The sequence below is a fragment of the Leucopleurus acutus genome, assembly GCF_964270905.1.
Source record: "Leucopleurus acutus genome assembly, chromosome: 15".
NCBI lineage: Eukaryota > Metazoa > Chordata > Mammalia > Artiodactyla > Delphinidae > Leucopleurus > Leucopleurus acutus.
The window spans coordinates 20,978,672-20,993,016 of NC_139157.1; the positions used below are offsets into that span (position 1 = coordinate 20,978,672).

The 14,345-nt window shown below is 39.9% G+C and overlaps 1 protein-coding gene across 1 annotated transcript; it reads right to left on the bottom strand.

Moving 5' to 3' along the window:
* Window positions 1-41: 41 nt before the first annotated feature.
* LTV1 (LTV1 ribosome biogenesis factor) lies at window positions 42-14,071 on the bottom strand. The gene is made up of 11 exons (XM_082855252.1): window positions 13,942-14,071; window positions 12,810-12,941; window positions 11,452-11,625; window positions 7,438-7,525; window positions 5,812-5,953; window positions 5,199-5,454; window positions 2,968-3,095; window positions 1,909-2,048; window positions 1,568-1,620; window positions 1,175-1,375; window positions 42-1,050 (listed from the first exon to the last, which is right to left on the bottom strand). Exons 1-11 carry the CDS (start codon window positions 13,942-13,944, stop codon window positions 940-942), a joined length of 1,428 nt encoding a protein of 475 aa, XP_082711378.1. The 5' UTR covers window positions 13,945-14,071; the 3' UTR covers window positions 42-939.
* Between the last annotated feature and the right edge of the window lie 274 nt (window positions 14,072-14,345).

Genomic DNA, 14,345 nt, shown 5'->3' on the forward strand with positions numbered 1-14,345 from the left:
ACATATTAGCCATGGACACATGAACATGGGTCACTAACAACTTGTCTGTTCCAAGAAAGTCACAGTTTACCAAATAATTAACAATTGTGATGTGTCATTGCTTGAACCTTGAAGAAGTTGAGAAGTTAAAAAATCTCATCAAAAAACAGGGAAAGTTTTCAACTATGTATTTTAATCAAGTATGAACGGTTCCAAGCATTAAATAACGTTGAAAAGACAAGCTTTCTAGTTTAAACTGAAGTCAATATTTCTGATGTTGAGCCAGGTACTCACTGAAGCCAAGGAAGTTTTCTTGATTGTTTCTTCTATTCTGTTTCCTGTCTTCACTCTTCCTAAATTCCAAAAACAAGTCAGCCAGTAACTGAGTCCCAATAACCTCAATATTGTTTTACCATCCTTTTGAAATAACCCTTTGCATACAGCAAGGGGAAACTTAGATTCCTACCAGTGGAACCTTCTCAGGGAAGCTCTTCTTGCCACTCCATTTCAAATGAGTTCTTAACTGGGTTACTTTTCTACATACAGGAAATCAAACCACTTAAGTACTGAAAAGGAGTGGAGAGATTTCAAAGAAATATTTGAGAACATCTGCAAAAGGCAACTGGAACAACCACACAAACAAATGAAGAACAAATCAATTCCATTTAAGTTATGAAGACATTTTCCTTTAATTTATCCAAACATTTCATGTTCATGAAGTCATTTATTTAAGCAAATTTAAGCCTATAATATTAAATTTAAAAATATTACAATATTTACAAGACAGCTGGCAGAGAAAACTTACTGGTATAAACACAAATATTGTACTGTTTTCTTTTGAATACCTGCCAGTAAAAATCGCAGAGCAAGCAGTTTTATCTCTTTGACGATCCTCGTTCATTATTGTACATAACAAAGAGCCCGTAATGGGGAATGCACCTTATCTGAAATGTTCCACTGTCATAGTTTTAGACCTTCAACATTCTTCTTCAAGTTCAGCAGCTCTCTTTCCTGCCTTCTTTTCTCCAGTTTGAAGGCTAATTTGTTAGCTTTCTTCTCCACTCTCCGTTCCTGTGCAAGAATATGCTGTTATTCAGATCTTCACACTGATGCAGACTGACTTTACAGAAGAAAATTCCCGTGACCACCCCCACCCCAGCTCTTTCTAAATCTCACATCTGAAAAAATACTTTACCTTGCGCTCTTCTTTTATAGCTTGCTTTCTTGCTCTTTTATCTTCTTTGCTTTCATTTTTAGAACGTGGTTGGGTTGACACCTTAGGCAGATCACTGTCATTAATCATCTGCATTTGTTCAACTTGCTTTGCTGTGAGTCCTTTCTTAGGTAAGACATTGAGAGGTATTCCTGTTTTAGAAGATAGTCGGATTTCTTTGGGCTGGAAGAAAGATCAAATGGCATTGTTTTTTTTTTCCACTCCTATTAAAAAACAGCTCACTAATGGCACATTTTTGTTGCTTTTTATAATGGTGTTGCAAGCCACAAAGGGGCTACTGTGAGAAAATAATTTGTACACTCCATTTCCTGCACTGCGTATTTTGAATAGCTCAGGACACTAGGACTTACTTACCTTTGGTTGATACTTGATAAGTTGTGGATGGTTATATAAATTTGAGTATGTACCTTAAAAAAACACACACACACAAAAATCATGTATCAATAAGTATACTTTCAGTTCAGCCAAACATTACTGAGTTCCTCCTATATTCCTGACTTTAGTGTTTTCATAGTTCAAAATAACAATGGAGTCTCTCTTATGTTTTTAAATGTTTCAATTACAACTCAATTACTGAAATATTATTTTTCAAAATCATTTTCACAAATATGTACTTTTCCAAAGAAGTTGATGTACCCAATACTTTAAAATTACTATCATACTTTTAGCAGTAAAATGGACACTAAGATACTTACTACAAATAGATTCACAATCCCACTTCTCTTTGGCTTCTTCAAGAACTACAGTAACAATCTCTTCCTCCTCAGACCCACTGAGCTCATTCACTGGCAGGTCCTGATCCTCGAAGGGTTCAAGAGTATTCAGTTTTACACAACTTTTGGTTGAGTTTTCAAAAATGAAGATAGAGGAGGGGAAAAAAATACCACCCATTATTACACTGTTACGTTACTGAAACTGCACTTAAAGAGCTTAGGGAACTACAACATTTTTTAAAATCCACAAACTCATTTGCCCCATCTGTCACTTCCTGTCAAAATCAGCTCTACTCAGGCTTGCCTCTCCTCTACAGCAGGTTTTGGACATACATTCTGCTGAGAGGAAGGAAAATTCTATCTGTGTCTTTGCAAGGTTTTAACACATTAAACAAGATGGCATCTTTCCTATATAACATGATCTTTTTTAAAGCCTTGAAAAGTATCAGCCCATCTGCCTCTTCAAAGTATTCAAATAACTCACTCAAAGAATATAGCCCTTGTCCTGCTCTGGGATCTACATATGATAGTGATCAGGGAACATCAGACCCTTCTAGCAGATGTAAACACTTCATTAGTTTCTCTCAGAGAAATCACCTTGATGTGGATGATGATTTACCAAATATTTGGATAGAAAGTTATGCTAATCAGGCTGCGGAGACAAACTGATCTACGTCTCAGAACACCTTTTTCAGGAAGATGAAGAGTGTATATACTTAGAAGTCAGAATAATTCTTCAGTCAAAGAGGCTAGAAGCACCATCTCCTTCTCCAGGTGGAACATGACCTTGTACTCTAACCCTCAGCTATTCCATCATGACTCTCAGGTCAAAGCTATAGAGAAAGTGGTTCTCAGTATGTTTCCACCCACTGTTATACTCAGCTTCAGAACTCTTAATAGCAAAATGGGAGCCAAAGGTTAAGGAAAACATACATTTTCTAAACATGGATCTTGACTGGGTGATGTTCTAGATTCAGCTGTGCGATTACAGACTTTATTTGAAACGAAAAAAAGGAAGTAATCAAGGAAAAGTCACCGTACTTCTCCGCCTTCTCTTTATAGTAGTCATTCAAAACATCCTCTAAGCGATTGCTGTCTACTTGAATGGAACCTTCCAATTCAGCATTATCCAGAGCTCCAATTTCATCATCATCATACTGCTCATAAAACTTGAATATAAAGAAAAAAGATAAGATGAAAAATGAATGTATTCTTTAAGACTATAGCATTTAAATGGTATTTTTACATTACTTTTACTCCCGTACAATATTTAAGCCCTAGGAGGATCACAACTACCATTTAAGTGTTAGGAGGGATTTAGCACCATAACAGTACGGTGTGGAAGACATTCTACTCAGCCCTCTAAGACTGACATCTAGTCTGAATATAGGCTGCCATTTAATATGAAAATGACCACTGACAAATCAAAAAGACAGCCTACAGAATGGGAGAAAACTTTTGCAAATGATGTGACCAGTAAGGGATTAATATCCAACATATATAAACAGCTCATGTAACTCAACATCAGAAACACAAAAACCAAGCAACCTAATTAAAAAATGGGTAGAAAACCTGAAGAGACATTTTTCCAAAGCGGAAAAGCAAATGGCCAACAGGCGCATAAGATGTTCAACATCGCTAATCATCAGGGTAACCCAAACCAAAACAATGAGATATCACCTCACACCTGACAGAATGGCTATCACCAAAAAGAATTCAAATAACAAATGTTGGTGAGGATGTGGAGAAAAGGGAACCTTGTACATTGTTGGTAGGAATGTAAATTGGTGCAGCCACTGTGGAAAACAGTACGGAAGCTCCTCAAAAAACTAAAAATAGAACTACCATATGACCCAGCAATTCCACACCAGAGTATATATCTGAAACAAAAACACTAACTTGAAAAGATATGTGCACCCCAGTGTTCATAGAAGCATTACTTATGATTGCCAAGATATGAAGTATCCATCAACAGATGAATGGATAAAGATGTGGTGTGTGTGTGTGTACGTACACACACACACACACACACACACACACACACAATGGACTACTACTCAGCCATAAAAAAGAATGGAATTTTGCCATTTACAAAAACATGGATGGACTTGGGAGGGTATTATACTAAGTGAAATAAGTTAGACAGGGAAAGACAGATACAGTATGATATCACTTATAGGCGGAATCTAAAAAATATAACTAGTGAACGTAAATAAAAAGAAACAGACTCAAAGATATAGAGAACGAACTAGTGGTTACCAGTGGAGAGGGAAGGGAGGAGGGGCAATATAGGGGCAGGGGATTAAGAGGTACAAACTATTAGGTATAAAATAAGGATATATTGTGCAAGCACAGGGAATATAGCCAATAGTTTGTAATAACTATAAATGGAATATAACCTTCAAAAATTGTGAATCACTATATTGTACACCTCTGACTTACATAATATTGTACATCAACTATACTTTAATTTTAAAAATGAAAATGAAAGGCAGTTATTCTGTTCAGCTTGGTGAACAAAATGCTAGGCAGAAATCTTTACCTCATAATATTTCACAGGTATTTTCAAATTCATTGATTATGCAAGCGAAAAGACCATGCAACTAAAGAGCCCCCTGTTTATGTACGAATCTCATTCTGGTTCAGATGATGCTTACTGTACTATTCCAATGCTGTTAACTCTGCTGGGCTTTGTAAAAGAATAAGCAGGGGGTGATACAACTCCTGAAGAGTGAGGTTATTACTAATAGTTTGCCTGTTGCTTGGAGAGAAGAGGGAAATGAGTACTTAGTGAAAAGGCAGCAAAGTCAGAGCCTTTACCTTAGATTCACCTTGAAGGAATTTACTCATCATTTACTTAACAGTCTGAATCCCTGCCATATGCCAGATACCACTTTAGGCCCTGGGATATTAACAGTAAGAAAATCACTCAAAAAAAAAAAAAGGAAAGCAATGGAATTTTGTTTATGCTCAGGCCAATGCTTGAGGAAGACAGCATAATCTTAGGGATTGGGATCAGAATTCTTTGATCAGATTCTGATCAGATTCGATCAGAATCGAAGTATCAGATTCTAAGAGGAAGTCAGGAGGTTTGATCAGTCACCTTTTGACTTATACACATTCTTTCCAGAATTAAAACTGGGGTGGTTTTATGCACTCTTTTAATAAAAGACATAGTCTGTTTCTAACGCTGAAAGTTCTAGCTTTGGGTTCCAATGTCATAAAATGTACTAGGAACTAGTATTAAAAGGCCCCTTATTTGGAGAGTTTACCTTCTCAAATCTCTCATCATGTAGGGTCAGCTGTTCATTTCTCCTCATGACCGAAGACGTCAAAGAATACTCAGTAAAGCGACTTTTCGTTTCTTCTTCCCAGAACAAGTGATTTTCTACAGCCCCAAGAGGTTTTCCAGGGTAAGACATATCCTCATCTGATGAGCCTGCAGGGTCATATTTATCATCATCACTACCTCTTTCCTTCTCATCATCCGCATCTTCCCACTCACTGTCATCTTCAGCCTCAGATTTCCTAAAGTCAGAGCCATAAATTAAATGTCAAAACAACTTGAAAAACAACAGAACCAAATGACTTTGCACAAGTAAAATTTGAGGGTATTTCAGAGGCAGAATTCTTGTTTAGGCAGGAACAGCTGTGCTGCTTGACCCGTCTGGTTTGGCTGGAAAAGTAATGAACTAGCAATCAAGCAACTTGGACTTTAGCCCCATCTATCGATGGTTTGTAAAGACCTCAAGTCTCACATTTTCTGCTCTAAAATCAGAAGTCTCAGATTAAATGCCCTCGAAGGCCTCTTCCAGCTATAACACCTAATGGTTACTATCCTACAGTCAGTCAGGTCATTCCTGCTTCAAAACAAACCACACATACTGTATCTCCATTCCCTCTTCCTCTTCTGTTGGCTTATTGGCCCGAAGAATAAAATCATCTTCAAGTAGATTATCCGGATTATCAAAATCAAAATCATCATCAAGAGCCGCGACAATGTCAGGATCAAAATCCAGCCGAGGTCCTAGAAGGAAAACAAAACTTGAGCAATAATTTCCAAGAAAGCATGATTCCTTCACTTAACATAATCTGAGTGGCTATTACATGCCAGACTCTGCCTATGTATTGAGGATAAAACAATGATTAAAAACTTTAAAAAGTTCAGTTCAGGAATAGACACAGAGATAGAGAACGCCAAGAAAATTTAAAAAAGAAAAAAATCCCTCTGGTTTCAATACCCACTAGTAAAAACTTTCATTATAGATCTACAACATTAAGCTGTGTCTGTTTAGCAAAATCCAAAGCTTTTACCCACAGGAAAACTGGGCTTTAAATTCACCTGTTAGAAGAAATAAATTTAGTATTTGTAGCCTGTGAAACTTTGTCTTTTCAGACTATGAGATTTTTAAAAATCCCAACCTGTTTCTTCAGCTGTTTTCTTCTATATGTATTAATAAAAATACTACAGAGTCCTAGAAAACTTTCAAGTTCAAACCTGTAAACTGACATGGCTTCCAACACCCTTCACAAAATGGCCACTGTCTGACTCTACAGCCTCATTTCATATTAATCTTTACCCTTCATTCCAGGCATGCTAAAAGGTGTGCAGGTTCCTGTATCTGTGTTCTCTTGTTTTTGCACATAGTTTCCTGTCTGGAATATCCTCTCCTCCCCACCCTACTCTCCTTCATTCACCTGCCTAAGTCCTACCTGAGAAATCAACCTTGCCTCATGTCCTCTAGTACACCATGCCCAACTCCCCCAGGCTGGGTCTGGTGCCTCACCACTATTTATTCCTTTGCACTATAATCGTAATTTCCCGTTTACTGTCTATCTTTCCCAACTGATGGTAAATTCCTTGAGGTCAGGGATTATGCTTTTATTCTGATTTAACCCAAACATGGTCATAGTGGCAATTCAGAAATCTGTAGAATGAATTAAGGAATGAATGCCACATGGCAAATGTTAGTCAATAACTAAGGTAATTTAGCAGGAAATATCAAACACCACTTCTGTGAACTTCCGTGTTTGTTCTAAAATACAGTATTGGTAGTGCAAAAAAACAAACATAATTTTTGGTGTATCTGGAACAGACAGTAAAATGGACTTCTACAAAATACTTCTACACACTTGGGAGAAACTCTGAAAGCTAACAGATTAAGTATTTTCAAGACTGCACTATATGAATGTAAGGCTTATTGAATATCATTGTTTCCTTTGTAAGAGGTTAGGCTAGGCTAAAATTCCCCTACTAGACCACCTAAAATAATTTTCCCACTTTCCTCTCCAAATAGGAACTCTAAAGACTAAGAATTTGATGGCAATAAAAGAAAAGGACGAAGATCACAGTCATCCCTTCCTAATTTACTGATCTCTAATCTGAATTCAAACACATCTCAATTCTTTAAGCTCTTTACCAGGGACAGAAAAACCCTATATCATTACTATACATTTCTTTTTGTAAAACACAGCTCTATCCACTTGAAAAGTTAAAGAAATTATACACACCTGAAACAGGAGCTGCTTTATTTAACAATCCAACATCTTCTTCAAACTCTGATGCAAACACTGAGGAAGGTAATTTAATTCCAGTGGTCTTGAAAAAGAAGTTACACAATGGTTAGGTTTATTTAGAAATACTTTTGAACTACGAAGAGTTGAAATGCCCCCCAAAATTCATGTCCACCCAGGAGTTCAGAACATGACGTCATTTGGAAACAGATTCCTTACAGATGTAACCAGTTAAGATGAGGTACACTGGGCGATGGGGGGGCCTAATCCACTGACCGGTGTGTCCTCATAACGCAGCCATGTGAAGACAAGACACACGGGGAGAACGCATGTGAAGACACACAGGGAGAACGCACGTGAATGCATGGAGGCAGACTAGAGCGCTGCACCTACAAGCCACGGAAAACTAAGGACTGCTGGTAACCACCAGAAGCTAGGAGACAGGCATGAACAGATTCTGCCTGTGAGGCCCCGAGAAGGAATAACCCTGTTGAAAGCTTACTTTCAGACTTCCGGCCTCCAGAACTGTGACAGAATAAATTTCTGTTGTTTTAAGCCACCCAGTGGTAATTTGTGGTAATTTGTTACAGCAATCCTACTAATACAACTACATTCTGCATTGTCTCTCACTTGTGCTCCAGTTACATATTTTAAACATGTATATTCCATCACTATCTCAAAAGCAACCTCCCTGCCATACTTCACAAAGCTTTCTCCAGTATTTTATCCCACTTAATCCCTACAACCCCTTGAATTATCAGCATGTTTCAGTGAAACACAAGCTAAGAAAGGTTAAGTGGCATGCCTGCCTGAGACTAGTTAAGTGGGGTTTTGAGATTCAAATCCAGGTCTCATAACTCCACTCTCCTCAAATTTCAAAACAAAATTAATCTTTTCCTATTTAAACCAGAGATAACGTCCTAATCTCTAGTACTGGCACAGCTTTTCTCCAAATTGGCTGCTTAAATCCTAGGGTGGTCGTAAATCATTTCTAACCACCCATCCCTTTGAACTCTCTTGTATACAGTTACTTCACACCTGTCTTCTGGGCACCATCTTCCTCATGGTTAACCAGGACACAGATGACCACAGCTGCTGCTTAGTCTACATCTAGTCCAATCTTCGTATTACTGCCAGGTTAAGACTCCTTAAAATTTTATAATATGACCTTCCCGAACTTTTAACAGGTTTTTTCACTCCTGATTTTCAAGGCACTATAAACTCAAGGTCTACTCTATGTATCCTGTTACTCAATAATGCAACCTCCATGTAAATCAAGTCCAGTTCCTCACATCATGGAATAATTCAAAGTAACTTACGGAGCACACATGTGCTGGACATGATGACCCACAATACTACCTCATGTCCCTTCTTTCTGACTGGAATGGTCCTTCTTCTCTCTTTAGAACCCACACATTTTTTTTTCTTTTTTTTTTTTGGCTGCACCAAACAGCTTGTGGGATCTTAGTTCCCCCACCCGGGATCAAACTTGGATCCATGGCAATGAAAGCCCTAGTCTTAACCACTGGACCGCCAGGGAATTCCCAAAGCCACCCTTTTAGGGACCAGCTCAGTTCCCTCCTTCACCATGAAGCCCTTCTTGATTACTGTTCTGGAACCTTCCTTCATGTGAACTCCCCTCATTCTGCAAACCATCCAATCTACTTCAACATGTGCTGGCACATACTTTCTGACCGGTCCTTATGCTTTCGTTTCATCCCTACAACCACTTAGTTAATAATGTGAGCGTCAGCACCAGGTGTTCTCTGTCTGTGGACCTGCCCACCATACCGTCCTCAGTCTAGCAGCAGGCAGGAAGCTGAGGCACACATTCTCACTGGCTCACAGACAGAGCCTGCTGAAATGGAAGCCTCTGAGGAGCATCAGTGCGTACCTAGTAAGCTGTTATGGCTTCCAGAGTTTTTCGGTGGCATAAACATGGACAAAGAAAGATCTGGCTTTCTGCTGCAGAATCCTATTTAAAAAAAGCTTTACTGAGATGTAGTTCACATACTACAAAATCCAGCCACTTAAAGTGCATAATTTAATGATTTTTGGTGCATATTACATTAATTTTTTAAAAATTGTGGTAAAATATATTTAAGATGCTCTTTGTGACTATCTATCCTTGGAAACCGGGGTTTAAAAAAAAAGGGAGGATCAGCTTGCGCTTAATGAATTACCTTTGGAAATATTTTTCAAATCATGAAAAACAGTCAAAGAATCATATACATAATTAAAGTGTAGATAGTGATTACATCTTTTAAAAAAGGAAACTATAATTTTTTTAGTGATTGCAGTGGTTCCGAACTACAGGAGGCTTGCCCAACTGCCTTCCACTGTGGCAGCACCTGCTTTCCTTCAAGTGAAAATTAGGGGCTAATCAAGCATTACTAATTTCTCCACTGTCTTTCTGCACTGCTTTTGTTTTTAGGGCATATTCAATATTGCTGGTTTACTCAATTTTGGTGGTTTGTTACAAATTACTTTAAAGTTGAAGAAACACATGGGCCTTATCCATATTTTTGCATCATGCTACAGAAAACCAATGGCACTTGTTTTCAAACATAATTCACTCGTCCTTATAAACATCACTGAAGTGTCCAGTAAAGAGTCTTATTCTGGGGAATTCCCTGGTGATCCAGTGGTTAGGACTCTGCACTTCCACTGCAGGGGGCATGGGTTCGATCCCTGGTCGGGAAACTAAGATCCCATATGCCATGCTGCACGCGGCATGGCAAAAAGAAAAAGAAAGAGTCTTACTCTGTTAGAAAAGCCAATTCGATAGTGGTTACTTTTACCCAAAATGAATTAAGAATTAAAAACTAATCTTTTACTGGCCAACACAATTCAGCCAGAAGAATGTTAGGACTTTATTAAAACTTTTCTTACTACATAAGATAAAGATGTTAAGTCACTACTGGACCACCTCCCCTCCCTCAGTTGGTGGTAGAAGGAAATGAGTCAATAAGATATATATCCTATTACTGATACAACAGCCTTGGGGAAGAAGGTGTAGAGAAGTAGCTTCTGTTAAAGATGTGGCAGTGGGGTGTGAGGCCTCACAAGAGAGCTATGACCTAGTGAGTGAATGAACAGGTGCAGTTATTACCTCTTTTTTGGTATGATACCCTGAAACTTAACCCTTCTGACACTCTTTAAGCAACAAGTATGGACTGGAGGGGTTATGATCACATCTTCCCCAAGGAAAAGAATGTCTAGACCATGATAGGACTAGAGAATGAGAAGCAGGGGAAACTGGTGCCCTCTGTATCTCTTCTTTTTGTCAATAAACACAGTACATTAGTATCTTCTTTTTTTTTAAGTACCAAGTGATATAAAAGTTTCACAGGGAAATTTACTCTATACTAATACTAAATTAAAAATGAGATAACAAAGGCATGCAACATGGGCATCCTTAACATAAGCAGGGAGAAGAAAACAGAACTTAAATTAGGAGCACTCATTTCATATAAACATGTTCTCTCATATGTACTTAAAAGATAAAGTATTAAAGTGGACTGCATTTTTGTTGAGAAGAGCAACAGAAACTTCGTTACAATCTATTGCCTCCATTCCCTCTTACGGTTAGCCTGCAGCTTCTACAAGCGTTAAAGATCTGAACATTCTGCAGAAGTTCCACAAAAGTTAAGTCTATCTTAGAGCAGTTTACGATGCTGAAACAGTTAAGCTGTTAACATACAGAACATCAGCAGCTTTTCTTCTACTGAAAAGTGCTACCTAGCATGACCATAATTATTAATGAAAAGTTCCAACCTTGTCAAAAACCGTTACTTTCAACAACCCGAGAACAGGAGACCTGCTCCCTCCTGATGGTATGTGTGTGCATTCGCATACACAATTTTAAGCGAAGGCATGGCTTATCTTTGTGCTCTTCAGACTGACACCGTTTCTTGCCCCAAACAGTTATCTTGATTTAAAAAATGGTGGTTCTTCACTCATGGCTCCTCACACACTCTCTCTCACATTTGAATTGCTAAAAAGTCTTACTGAAGTTGCTAAAGGTTCTTCTTTCTCATCTTCCCCGTAAGGTACACCAAAGGTATTTGTGGGAATGAGCTCTGAGGGCCCAGATGGTTCCTTCAGGTGCTGCAGGTAGTCATAATCATCATCAAAGAACACTCCATACTTCCTCTGTTCTGCTCGCCTTTCTTCATCTTTTATCTAGGATAATAAACAAAATGGAATTAGTACCTGTTCCAAGGATAAGGCTCAGGAACCTTCCAATGAGCACAGCTTTCAGAACAGGGGACAACTGGCCCATGAACACTTTGGCTGATAGGAATGAGACAAAGAATTCTTGACAAACTCGGGAAACACAAAATGCCACATAAAATTAAAATGGAATAAAAAAATTCCTCCTTCCACTAGACATTTCTGGGCAACAATTTAAGCCAAGAAACACACACACACACACACACACACACACACACACACACACACTTTGTTTTATCATGTATGTGGAGAATTAGAAGACTAGGGGGCACTGAAAGGTAACTACAATTTCTTGTATTTATATGCAAAGAAACTTCTCAATGCACAATACCCACTGGCTTTACTAAAAAGCTACATATGCCAGTGTTCCCCAACACTTCCTTTCACATTACCCACACTTAACAAGTATACTCTGACTGATAATTACCAAATCAACCTCTTAAAGGCTCCCTGGTATTTTCTAAAGCTAATTCATGAGTTTTATGTTTCATGAGATGACCAGGAGGCAAAATGCAGTCTGTGGTTACGAAACGCCAAGATCTTACGGAAAGCAGAGACTAAGCATACTGTTGTGCCCTAAATAACACCATGCAGCCTTGTTGCTGATGGTTTAGTAAATATTTTCCACTACTCTACAAGACTGCTCATTTAAACATCTCCAATAAAGATATATTATCCAACAAAATAAATATGCACAATATAAAAATGAACATATTGGGTTTCTCTGGTGGCGCGGCGGTTGGGAATCCACCTGCCAACGCAGGGGACACGGATTCGAGCCCTGGTCCAGGGAAGATCCCACATGCTGTGGCGCAACTAAGCCCATGCGCCATAACTACTGAGGCCTGCGTGCCTAGAGCCTGTGCTCTGCAACAGAAGAGGCCACCACAATGAGAAGCCCACGCGCTCCAACGAGGAGTAGCCCCCACTGGCCGCAACTAGAGAAAGCCTGCGTGCAGCAATGAAAACCCAACGTAGCCAAAAAAAAAAGAATATTATTTACTGAAAATTAAATCACAGATTTTGTTTTCCAGAAGATAACAGTTATCTGAAAATAGCAGTTGGCTCACATAATTTATTAAAAACTATCAACAGTCTACCTACAAACTTATTAGCTATAGAACAGGACCCACTTTCTGTGTAGGCAACAGAACCCTCTGGGGTGCAGTCTCATCTGCTGCTAAAGGATCTCGTTGGCTCCGGTGGACCAGGTGAAAAGACACAGCTTTCTTCTTCTCTATAAAGGGCTTTTTCTTCCTGTGAGGCTTCAAAGAAATAGAATCAGAATAATAAAGTAAATCAGAACAACAACAATGAAACAGTGAATAATATCATAGTCCACATAGGCATCTTCAATAAGTTATGTTATGATCAACAGATTTTTAAAACCTGCACTTCCAAGGCAAGAAACATCAACTATGTTCAATACAATGTATACTACCTTCCTTCAACAAACGTTTGTTGGCACCTACTCTGTGCCAGACTTTGTTGTAGGCACTGGAATACAGCAAGAGGTAAGTCAAAGCTCCTGTTCTCCGCAAGCAAATCATCAAAAACATGATTTCAGGTAAAGACAATAAAAACAAAACACAGCGATGTGCAAATAACTCAAGAGTTACTTTAGAATGAGTGCTCAGAGAAGATCCCTGACAGTCTGAACCAGAATGACAGGAGCCTGCCACCGGAAAATCTGAGGAAGACAGTTCCTGTACCAACTATTAAAACCATGACACAACCGCTTAAGTTTAATAAGACTCATCATCCTTCTGCGTTTTTATTTCACTACACAACCTTAATTTTCTGAACTGAGAAAGCATCATTCCAGTTGAGTAAGCCGCCGTGCTTCGGGCCCAACCTTAGACCCTCCTTTTCCCCAGAGCAAACAGATGGGGCAGACACCTACCATTCCAATGTCTGGAGAGACTAGCAACTCCCTCTCTGCTCGACCCCATGAAGCACTGGGTAGCGCGTCTGTTTCCCATGTCACAGGTTTTTAGGCCTCTCGGGACGGCGGGATGGTAAGAGTAGGCCATTCTCTTCTCTCTACTCCCCAGAAACGCTTGGCCGCGGGAGACCCACTCTAAACTGCAAACTATGCCCGGGGTGGTGAGGGTAACCCAAACCGGGGCACTGGGCCACAAGCCGCCTGTCTTCACCTTCGGACCAGCCCTCCCAGTTCCAGGCCGCAGTAGCCACTGGCGCCAGAGGAACCCGGTCTCTGCCAAACCAGAGCGCCCCACCCCCGAGAAAGCGAGGCTTGCTCACCATGCTTGTAGCCGCGCGGCGCTCACCCCAAAGAGGGGCAACGGCTCTCTCCTAGTCGGACGGAACGTGACACGGTACCTCCCGAACGCCACTGAGGACCAGCTCGTAGCCGCGTCTTCACGCCGCCCCACACGTGCTGCCCCAGGAACCGGCCGGGAAGTCACGCAGCAGGCCGTGGATACGGACCAATCGCCGAAAGGCTGAAGGGTCACGACCGGAAGTTACGCAAAGCTCACGCCGTCTCAAGGATCGCGAGAAGCTATTGGCAGGTGGGGCTGTTCTCATCCCCCGGGAGGGCGGGGCTTTTCTGGCCAAAATTAAATCAGCTGCGGAAGAGAGTTGTGGGCGTCTGTGCTGCGACGAGGCGAGAAACGGGGTGTTGGTGGGCGAACTGCTTTTATATA